Below are 12,722 nucleotides of genomic sequence, written 5' to 3'. Positions count from 1 at the left end.
AAGTTTATCCCACGTAATTCATGCGCAGCAGAAGAAATCGCAATCTGCGCAATTTCTGACTTCAAACACACATTGACACATTTATTTGTTATTTATTAATAACCATATCCCTGCTTTTTCATATGATGTGGTTGTTAGTAATTTTGAACAATCACTTCTCTTTGAGAAAATCATATAAATATTGTGTCCTCACAGGGAATTGAAGTTAAAGCTCCCTGATGGAAGGCCAGCGCTTTACGCACTGCACCACGAGAGCCGCCCATCGAAACACATTATGTGTATTAGCCAGACCCAGGTTCGAGCTTGGGACCCACGACATTATAAGCCGACACGTTAGCTGCTCAGCCATCATGGGGAAAAATAATTATGGTCGGCATTTATTAATTTCAGGATAATTCGCGTGTTCATGAAATATTATTTGAGACAAGCACTATCCACTTTGTTCAAAAATATTGACAATAGTTTTTTAATAATTGCCTACGTGAAATAAAATTACTGAGATAAAAAAATCAAAAACATTTTGTCTGCTTATGACTTTATTTTAATAATAATTAATTGATATCAATTTCACAGATAAAAAAGTATATCGGAAATAGAATGAATCACACAGGGTCTTAATTAACCATAAGTATTTCAGTAATTATACTGTAATCATTCTCAAAATGCAAGCCCCACCACAACAGTTTTTGGGGTAACTAAACGTCAATGAATGATTTCTTGCAGTGCCATACAGGATATGCATAGCTAGAGCAGTCACAGTATAGTCTCCAATTAGTATATTATATTAACTTATACTAGTTTTAAAATTACGACCTCGAAATAGATCATATCTTATCGTTAAATACAAAATATGAATGTAAGGTAAACGATACCGAATACACAAGACTTATTTTAATTACACATCCAAAGGATTGTCTACTTTCCGGCTGCGGTGGCTAATGGATTTCTCAGGACTAGAATTACGGAATCACCTCTCAGGAACATTTTTGAAATGAATCTGTCTTTATTGACTGCTTTTCCCTGAAAATAGAGAAGACAATATGATTAATAAAAACAAGCAAATTTTATTGAGGATGACGTTTATTGTTTGAAAATTACTATTAAATAATTCAGCGCATATTTTCTAGACACAAACCCCTCACTAAACAAACACTGAAAAAGAACAAGTGAATTTCGCCAGACTTGGGATTCAAACCTGAGACCCTTGAGTTACCAAGCGGAAACATAACCACTGGGCCATTGTGGGTGCTAGTCAAGTAAATTCCTCCCCATTACTGGCCCTTTCTGTTATCACTTTGTGAAAATGCTGGCAATATGGAATATTCACCACAAAGGTGACGGTATTTTAAGTGCTTGACTGTTTAGAGCTGATAGTATCTAGCCTCTGGCATTCAGAGAGTTTCTATCGCCTCGTAATGTTAGGTAAAAAATTCAGCAACTGTTGGTTGAATTAAGCCACAGCACTTGCAAATATTGAAATATTTATTTGTTTTGTATATTTTATGAAATTCGCAATTATCTACTTGCACATCTACATCATTCATAATGACGATACATGTATTTCTTTTTTTTAATCGAATAGTTATCAAGAAATATGCTTACATGTAAAATGTAAGAGACAAAATCTATGTTCATCTTGCGAAATCGATTTCTCAGTGAAACTAAGGTGCATAACGAGCCTGTTCACCAGGCGCTGTATCAGCCATTCCTATCTAAGATTTGTCATTTATGGAATAACAATAACTACTATTCAAGTCTACAGCTAGTTGTTAAACACGAAAATATAATATGAAATCTGTGCTTTGTTTTTTTTTTGTGTTTTGTATATTTTCATTTTGTGAGGTTATAAAGTTTGACAGAGCTTCTTCCGGCAAAAGCAATGTTAGTTGATCGATAATTTGATAATTGTAAGCAACAACACTGTAAAATTATTGATAATTGCGCAATATATTTTGTACTTACTTTTTTTCCTTTCCCTGTTCTTGGCATTTCAGTCCACATTTCTTTGACGTTTTCCAATACCATGTTGCAATGGCGGTCAAACGCTCGGACTCTGCCGAGAAGTTTTTTGTTATTTCGACAATTTATTAGAACTTGTGTATTGTTCTTGACTGATTGAGTGAGAACCGATAGAGGACCCGTACTAAATTCTTCTTCTTCAATCTTCGCCAGTTCTTCTAAGGTTAATTCTGAACGGGGTTTTGCTGCTGTGGTCCTGGAAACGCAAACGTATGTAAGTTATGTATATTCGATAATATTAGATTTTAAATTCAATTTACTTTTTTATAGCTACTTACATGTTGAAGATAGTTTTGAGATTATTTCTAAGAAAATACGAATAATGAACGAAAACGACAAAACACACGGTGCCGCTCAATTTGACGCTTCAGTAAGTGTTGCTAGTCTTTAAACTACTAAACAAAACAAAAATATTATTTATTATGTATTTTCACCAGTATCCAACATATTTGATGTCATAGAAGAAAGTGATTAAATTATAAGTAACCAATTAACTAAAATATTTAGATATAATAGCATGTTAGTAATAATAAATTATGAAAATATTATACTTGATCATAAAAATGGGAGGAGTCCAATCTCTTTGATAAAAATATAATACCATTTATAATAATATGGTAACACTACACTGTTGCCATCTTTTCAAAGTGGAATTATAGTACAGAGCCTCTAAAACTATAGTATTTGGGGAAAAAATATAGTACGCGTTGTCATCTGTTGAAAATGTATAGGTTTTTTGTTTCTCAGAAAAAAAAATAACGTGAATTTGAGAAACTCTGAGATCCCGTTTTATTTAGGTACCTACCTCTTTTGACCAAAAATGCTTTCCAAAGAATTCAAGAAATTTCAGTTTTAAACCAGTCAAGGGATAATTTTACGTTTTTCGAGTAATTTATTTTCCAAGTTCTCCAAATCTTCTTATATTGCAAAATTATAGTACTTTGCACCAATTTATCAAACGGAAATATCGAAATTTAAGTACTTTTTACATATTTTTTCGGATATTCAAAATTATAGTATTTTGGGCGTACTATACCTGTTTTATATCGTACATGGTACGCGGACCAAAATTATAGTACAAATACTATAATTATAGTACGGTTGGCAACACTGTAACACTATGATTTTTAGGGCTACCAGTGCAATATATAATATAGAAAAATAGTTTTTCCTTAAATAATGTAGTATGAATTGGTATTTTTTTTAAAATATTATTATTCAAGTTAAAGCAGTTTGCAGCAGTTTAAGCAGAAGCAACATGTAAAGTTGCATTAATGCTTATACATATCAATTTATAATGTTGATCTTCAACAAAAAAATTGTGATCATTTTTGAAATAAGGATGATCATAAAAACATTCAAATTTTAATTTGAACTTTAAGAAATACGATATAAAAATTAAAACGTATTGAATTTGATGTCAGCTTTAATGATTTAAGAAAATAGAAGATATTGTTAAGTACTTTTATCTATAAGATTTAAATCTGAAATTTTTCTATGGGCTTCGAAAAAGATTTGCTTCGGATCCATATATTTACGCGAATCAGCTTTTTCTTATTTAGAATAAAATTAACTAAGATACTACTCATCGTTTCATGCTTACTGATTTCGAATAATGTATATTACATACCCCATTTTTACCATTGGTAGTAAAATATGAGACATCTAGAGCAGTCCATAAAAATAAATTCAATAGGTACTTATTTGAAAAAATATTTTAATAAAAAAATATCATGATAGAAATCTATTACAATCATATTCTCATACCAATGCAAAAAGTTAATTTTACAAGACTTGTTTGAAGTTCAGCGGTAAGTTTTCTGTTTCAAAATGAATTACATAATATGAAGATAATATGAACTAAAATATTTCAATAGGTAATGAAAAGCAGAAAATATTTATGTTATAAAATCAGCTTTTTAAAAATCGACATCGATTTGCATTATTTTATAAATTTATTATTGATACCTAGCCCTTTACTGCAATATTGCAAACTTGTTTGCTAACGCTCCTACAGCGTAGGTACTTGAGTGTTTCTCATCGCTATTCTAACATATTAATAATTATTATTATAACTCCAAAATCAATGAAGAAACAGATAATAATAATTATGATGTCGTATTTAGGCAGTTAATTATCCCGGGAAGTTAACTTGCAGCAGGGTTATCCGTATTTCTTAGCTCCAAGATCAATAAAAAAAACAAAAATTTGATATGCCGATTGGAGATTTTAATCCAATGCATTTGGAATCAAGTAAGACGCATTAATTGTGTCACTCTACATTAATTATTGGCAGTTCGCGGTTAACGCGGTGCGGTCATGGGCGGTTGTGTTAAATAACATCACGCCTGATAATTAACTACCTGAATACGACATAATATCATATTTATCATTTTTGTATACCTATTGATTTTTGAGTTAAGTGATATGTTAGAATAACCGGAATAACCCTACAGATGGGAAAGTGCCATCACTTTTGAAATCACTAGACTCACACACACAGATATTATTTGTATGAATAACTTTGTTCAAGATTAACGGTCATGGCATGTCGTCAGTGACGTCCCTAGATAAATTTTTTTTAATGCAAATATATCTTCGTTATTACTAAGTTTAAGTAGCTATTTATATAAATATTCCAAATGATTTCCTCGATTTGCCGCCCTTCGAGTAACTGCCGCCCCCAAGCGACGCTCAATCTGCCTACCCTCACGGGACGTCACTGCATGTCGTACCTATATTGGAATTTTATTTCTTTCCTCGTCATTATGGGTAGGAATGAATAGCTAAAAACGAACCATTAAAAAAAGTTTTGTATGCCATGGGGTCCATGCGATAGTGATTCGGAGAGGATGAAAAAATATTTTTTTCTTAATTATTAATAATATTATTATGATCTATTACTTAGTTTGCTAACTACTACTTATATTCAATTAGTTTTTATTTTATCGGAGATCCACTAATTAATTTCTTATTTAATTGAGAGGATCGTAACATCACGATCTTTCTAAAACTGCGCGCTATTATTATGTTAGCAGTGAAAGTGCAGGCACTATGTGTGTGGTAAAACTACGTCCCATTAAAAAAATCGATGTGCAAAAAAATTCAATCGATCGATTTATTATCGCAGATATTTTTATTGACGATTCGGAAACTCGATAACAGTGATGTAAATCTTGTAATCTTTTGCGACTTTCACGCTTACTAAAAAAAATCATTCAACTGTACAGTACCTAGCCAAAGGAAATAATACAGATTGAATTTGACCCACAACGAAGTACTGTACCTATTTAGATAGAAGGTGGTAGATAAAAAATTTCGAGTTGGCACTTGAGCACTTATATTATTTAATATGACTGTATGTAGTTAAGTCTATGCGTGTCCGTAAACTTGTACGTATGCAGTTCGCCGTATCACACAGCACCATGAAATGTTGTATCGGAAATATATGCCCGTATATTAAAGACCGTCCAACCTCTTTGGGTAGTATAGTACCTACTGACATACAATTCATGTCTAAATAAAACACGGTTCTTGTTGGTTTACACTTTACAGTAAGCCAGCAGCAAACAAATTTTGAAAATAGCCGATATACTGGATTATTTATTAGGTTAGGTTTTCATTCTTGAATTCATGAATTTTGCCAAAATCAGCTATGAAAATTGAATTAATGTTCATATTGAATCTAATAAAGTTGGAGACCATATAGTATACAGTCATCTCTTTCCGAAAAGAAAGCTCACAGTGAACTGTGGTACGGTGAAATGTTTTATGTACAATTTACATGTACCTAATCCTTAGTTTTAGGGCAGAGATATTATCACCGGCCTTCTTCGCGCTTAGGCGGAGATGGCAGACCGTGATAATTTCATGGCCATATTATATTTCATATTTTCAGTTTCTCAGCTAGAGTTATAGTTTTCTTCATGGGGGGCATTTTAGTTGCGACTTATAAAAATTCGTGATACGAGATGCGAGGCAAGCCTGAGCGTCGTACGACCTGTGCAAACAAAGCGACGCGACTGAAAGGTCTGTAATAGTAGGTAGGTATCATAAATAATTCTACGAAAGCGAAATGAAAAATATTCAACAAAAACGGTAAATCGGGATAATATTAGTCTCATCTATCTTGTATACTTGAACGCGGCGGACTATGTACTGAATTTGACAATCGAATCCCGGCGAATTGGAGAGCTTGATTTTGTGCATTCAACTAGTAAAAACAACGGCGGATTATAGTAGTTGTTGGATAATTGAGCAGCGGATTACTGAGAGTGTACTGTATTAGAATCTTTTCCAATACAATGGGTGCCGGACGAAATCCCGAAGGCCGAAATCCCGAATGCTGAAATCCCGAATGGCCGAAATCCCGAATGGCCTAAATCCCGAAAGCCGAAATCCCGAATGCTGAAATCCCGAAAGCCTAAATCCCTAAAGCCGAAATCCGGGATTTCAACCCACCTTTACAATCACAATCACAAATACAATCACCTTTGAGGCATCTTAAAGAGGATGCTTATCGTACCTACCCGAGGCACTAGCGGAAAAATACGAAGCTTGCAATTTGAGACATTTGGTGATAATAATTTACAGTTGAGATTAAATATAGGGACCATACCTAAATAATATTTGATATAAATAAAAAGGATTTCAAGTTATACACATTTATATTTTTATAAAAATTGATGTTTTTTTTTTAAATACATATACCTAACAATTATTAAAACTATGAATTAGTCGAAAATCTTTACGAAGAAAAATTGAAAACATACTAAACTATATTTTAATGATAAATATGACCATACAAATAATATAATGTGATAATAAGATGCGGTCCTGTGACAAATTCACATTTTATAACATGTTTTAGTTCGAAAATTTTTAGATATCTCTTGGAAGAGGTATGTGGTATTTGCAGTTGGCGTAGTGTTGTATTAATTCAATATAATTATTTATTTTAGGGTTTTTGATATAGATACTAAAAGAAAAGAAAAGATAAGAGGATGCAATTAGGTAATACGCAACTACTTTTAATAAAAATGAAGACGCGGTATGTAGCTACATTAAAATTTTAATTTTAATGAAAGTTTGGCGCGAGATTGGAACGTAACGTCTCAGATTTAAAGTTCACAGTGTTGATTTTGTTTGTTGATAATGAAGCTTTAATAAAATAGTTTTGTTTTTAGTCGGCTATATTAAATTACTTATTGATACATATTATTTTAATTCGACAAAACGAATTGTGTGTTGGCTCCATTAAATACATTTATAACAGTATAATTATTACAAACTGATACTCTCTAGTATGAAAAATATACCTATTTGAATATCTAATAGGTACCTAATATAAGTTTGTAAATAATAATATATATTTTTAGCTATTAATCGTGGGTATCCGATTCAATTTTTTTTTTATTGTAATTTGATTTGATGCTGGGGTCAACATTCGCATAAAATGTGGATGTATTTTATTAGTAGTGGGTATCATTTTTTATTATTGATAAACAGTTGTGTTCTTGTCAAAATATGCCTAAAGGCTTTAAAGAGATTAAACAATGAAGGTTGTCCACAGAAATAATTTTAATGATGAATTTGGATCGAGTTTTCTGTTTGGTGCAGATAATAATATAATAAAAATGCTTTCACTTATTCTCTCCCAGGACTGTCTGGTTTATTTGCCACAGGCGAAAGAAAGGTTGCTTTAAAAATAGCCGGCCATGTTTTTGTTAATCAATTATTATTTTTGCTCAGCTTTATACTAAGATGCCAGATTATGGACGGACAAGAAAATAATATGAACCTGCACGGGCCGCGATGAATAATGATCTATTGAAATTTGTTTAAGAAAGTGTGTACGTAAAATATTATAAGTCTTAATAAGAACTGATTGATAGTCGGTAAAAACAGATTTATAGGTAAGCAAACAAAACTGAAAGTTAATGCATGTAATTTTGCACTTAGCTGAAATGTATCTATTATTATGAAATAGCATACAACATGCAACCGTAGATGTACCGGTACTCAAAGTGTGTGCAGGGCAGGGTAGGGTTTCTCGCAGACAAGGATTCTCCAAATCGTAAACGTTGAAAATTGCTGATCTTACGATACTATGGAACTTTTTTTTATAAAAATTAATGTAGGTAAGTAAATTTCTTCAATCAAAAATGGTTATATAGTTATTTTCTTTTCTCGAAACAATTATTATTGAAACACAAAAGAACCTTTCTAGTAGGAGCAGAAAAATATTTTTGTACTTGGCGAGATAACTCCACTAAGAAAGGAAGAGGAAAGAGTGAAAGAAAAATTAGGTAGGTACATCCCGAAATTACCAAATTATGGGAAGAACGGAACTTATTATGATTATCATATTTAAAGAAATCATAGATTAAAAAAATCGCCTGTGGTGCAGTTCTTTTTATTGTTATTATATTTCGTCAGTGTACAGGCCAATCGCCGTAACCCTCACTTTTCACCATAGTGACATTTTGATGGTAATGGATTTATTGCATACGCTTACACGAACTGGCCAAGTATCATAAATCCTAAAAAATATTTCATATCAAAATAATTGAAAACTATTTTTAAGCCATTTGTAACTTGACAAAAAATATTCCAGCCAAATGCTGTAACCCTCTAAACTAAACGCAAGCTACTTGTGTGTCAATAAAAGAAAATTCTCAATTTGTAATACAATAATATAGGTAAGTATATAAAATAATAAGTAAATCTAATGATGCCCACAGTTTTTATCACTTCCTGAATAATTTGATATTGGAGGGTTACGCTACTTGGTTGTACAGTGACGATTTAATAAATTGTGATAAAGTAATCTATACTATATAAACCACAAAGTTTGTCCGGGATTCAAATGCCCTGAAACGACAGTCTCTATAGCGCTGAATTCTTGTGTCTATGTTTGCTGCGTGGGTACTTATGAATATTGTATTATTTACAATAATTTAATTTGTTAATTTGGTAATAACATACAACATATCTACAGACCCTAAAGATGTCGTAAGGTGAAAGTAGGGATATTGGAAATGAGTTGAAATCGCATTATGTAGGTATATCTTATCGTCTGTTCATTTCTAGGTCTGATATATTATATGTTCTTGAAAGTACTATTTTTTATCCGTGGTTATTTATACCTACTGATAATCGTTACTGTATCTCTTAATAGATTATGACTTTAATCTTGTAAATATATGCCCACGCCCAAAAAAAATACGAAGAATGAACGATCCAAGAGTAGACAGCGCGCGGCTTCTTTGATTGGAGGTCGGATGATTGATCTGTAACTTTCGCGCTCCTCTCGCGGGGCGCGTAACATGGCGTCGTACCTCAACCGGGCTGCGTTTTCGCCATTTTCAGAATACTTGTGGATAGCTTGGTTATAACCATTGATGTAATACTGGATGAACCAAATGCTTCTTAAAATTACACCCGATTTTCAGCGACTCGGCCAAGTGTTGAAACTTACTGTTTTAATATCAGCGGACTTAACTCGATATACGCTCACTTAATATTTGTATCGGAAACCACCTGGCAATATTCTTGAGTAAGCCCTATTATAGATATAGATTGCATCTTACTCTAACTCAGGGGCGGGCAAACTTTTTGGATGGAGGGCCAAATTCAAGAATTCAAAATGAGCGGCGGGCCGCAAGTAAAACACCATTTTTAGATATACACTATTTATTATCACGAAAAATAAACATTACAAAAAAATTAATGAGAAGAATGAAAGTGTTGTACATCTTTCAAATTCAGGTGTTAATTTTGTGGTTGATATTTTCAAAACTGCTTGTAAATGGGCATCGAAGATGATCGTAAAGAATTTTTATTGAGGTTCATGATCGAAAATGTTTGTTCACATATATAGGTTGATCCAAAAACAACGAAAATTTTTCTTGCATAATCTTTAAGTTGTTCGAATTTGTCTGAATTAAGGGCATTGTAAAATTTGGATATATCTTCACGACGATGCAATTCTCTGAAATCAGTGTCACACTGCAGACCAATAATCTCAAGTTGTAGCTCTGTCAGTACACTATCAATATCTATTGAAAATGGATCGCGTACTGTTGCTAAACTTGTCTCAATTTTTCGGAAGTCACCAAATCTTTGTAAAAAATCGTCATTCAGAGCTTTAATAATTTTACCATATTCTTCAAATTTATATTCTGGTACATTCAGCAGCTTCAAAGTTGGAAAGTGGTCCACGTTCTTATTCGATATTTGTCGAAGGAACAACTTGAGTTTTAATTGAAATCCATTCAAACCCTTCACCATATCGTGGGCATATATTTTTTTTCCTTGCAACGCAGAGTTAATTAAATGTGTCACGATGTTCAACATAGAAAATAGTGGTTACATAGTGTGAGACGAGACGCAAGGAAGACGTACTGAGATAATACATTAACGAAACAACAAATTCTTCAAATTTTAATCTATTGTCAATATTTAAAAAAAAAATATAAAAAAAGTTATTTGTAATCAGAAGTACAATTAATGATGGCGGGCCGCAAAAAAATACCCGGCGGGCCGCAGTTTGCCCTCCCCTGCTCTAACTTATAGTCAGTCAGCTCATGACGACTTTCTCTATCCGCTCGTTTGGTAGCTTTCAAGCTTTATGTGCAGGACGAAATCACATGAACGAAAATAAAATGGAAGGATAATGACAGTGTGATAATACTTAAATTGGGCAAATGTCTTATTAAAATAAAACATTAGTCTCAATTTACAGTAACTACCAATTTTATGAAAGTAATAATTTGTTTTACCATACGCTTTGTTTGTTATAGGCAAAAAACATTTCCACGAAATCTATGGCCAAGAAAATGTAGTATTTATATTCCATGCTTAATTTGCCACTCTTAAGCAACGACTGACCTTCTTATATCCCCGCGGAACACTGCTACTAGAATGTATTTTTTAAAATAATCGATTGGTTCATGTTTGTTCAGTTTTGTGTATGTATTAATATCAATTCTTAATGTATTTAAAGCTATATAATATTACGTCAAAGTTAAATGAGTAGAAAATATATCAAAAATAAAAATGATACACGATGAAAAGATATAGATACTTATCGCGTTTTGTAAATATTTCTAGGAATTAAATATGCCCATAAATAATGAAACCGATACTGTGTTAAAATTATTAATTGGCTGTATAAAAGTACATAAAATAAATTACAACATAAAAAGGTAGGTAGTGTTTTTTTTATAATACTAACACTGTTTTTTCCATCAAGTACTTTCGGATTGTTTTAAACAAAAATAAATAAAAATAGTTTTAATGTTTTATAGATACACAGAGATTAGTTAAAATACTTTGTATGGTACTTTTCTAGTAATTGTTTTGATTTGCAATTTTCGCAATTCTCTCACTAGATGTTTCTAGTAGCACTACAGCAGCACTCCACTCCGCCTTAAAGCCCTATAATAAAATAAATTAGTCGTAAGTGAAACTTTCCAATTTGGATTTACAACAGTCAAATTGAGATGTAAAGCCGTTGGCACACAAAAAAATATATCAGCTGTAAATACAATCACATACGATTTAAATTGTTTCATCATTTTTACGCAGCTTAGCCTGCCTGCATCAAGATGAGGATGATAGTAGACGCTGATCCACGGAATGATTGCGGTGGTGGTATATATATATTACATGCACACATAAATTAAATATTTTGATACAATTCACTGCTATTTTAAAATTTCAAGCGAATAATAAAGATGTCGGTTCTTCAATTATTGCAGAGTTTCGCTCCAGAAGTTAGCAAATTAAAAGCTACCTCATTATCTTCAGTTTGTAAAATCTCAATGAAATTACATTTAATGGGCATGGCTTGGATTAAAATAGGTACTTCATGCGATGAATTTAATCGTGTTTAAAGCATATGTTTCAGCATACTGTCCCGAGTGCATCCTTTCCATAATCGGTACTCGAGGCTGGCTCTAAGAGGAGACGCTATATTGGCTTTGCCTAATATTCAAGACCCTCGGAGGGCGTGTAACTCTACGGCAGTGATGAACAATTTTTTTCACAGGGTCCAAATTAAATACAAAAAACTTATTGGAGGCCAAATATTTTACAAAATAATCAAATCTTATTCGTTCTTCGACGTATCAATAAAAAATCCTTGTTGAACCGTAGAAAATCATCACTGTGGACTGTGGTACGTAATCTTAAAACTAGTGTCAACTCGGTTACTTCCGTTTTTATGGTATTTTTCTCGATTATAGTCCTCAAAGTACTTTTCCATCGTATGTACGAGTATATTCAAAGAATATAAATCCAGCTCTGTTTCCCGACAAAGCAATATTAAGTAAACCAAAGGTTGATGGCAAAGTCGGTTATATTCATCAGCTATTGTTTTCATAAATTATTTAAACAAGGTTGTTTATTGTTTTGAATAATAATATCATTTTAATTCGCTATTCACTTTTCTTGTTATATAAAAACAAAATATTTTATTTGCAGTATATACTAATTAATGTGCTTGATGGTTTTTTTTGCGATTTCCTCGTAATGGTAGAGTTTGAATGTAAGCGACATTGAAACTGATATCTTCAAACAACAATATAAAATCCAAAGAAAGAGTACGGTACCTACATACTTATATATTATTGAAAATTTATTTAAAAATCTTATAATATTATAAGAGATGAATCTGTCGGTGGCCAGAATCTTTAGAT

General features: G+C 32.2%; 1 protein-coding gene across 1 annotated transcript; it reads right to left on the bottom strand.

Moving 5' to 3' along the window:
• Positions 1–518: 518 nt before the first annotated feature.
• Positions 519–2,395, bottom strand: SmD2 (small ribonucleoprotein particle protein SmD2). The gene is made up of 3 exons (XM_085953573.1): positions 2,298–2,395; positions 1,963–2,215; positions 519–1,020 (listed from the first exon to the last, which is right to left on the bottom strand). Coding segments are annotated over exons 1-3 (360 nt in total). The 5' UTR covers positions 2,300–2,395; the 3' UTR covers positions 519–915.
• Positions 2,396–12,722: the final 10,327 nt, after the last annotated feature.

The sequence above is a fragment of the Rhyacophila brunnea genome, unplaced genomic scaffold (genome assembly GCF_057557595.1).
Source record: "Rhyacophila brunnea isolate RB1 unplaced genomic scaffold, BYU_Rbru_1.0 scaffold_4, whole genome shotgun sequence".
NCBI classification, from domain to species: Eukaryota; Metazoa; Arthropoda; class Insecta; order Trichoptera; family Rhyacophilidae; genus Rhyacophila; species Rhyacophila brunnea.
This window is presented reverse-complemented; position numbering and strand designations above follow the sequence as displayed.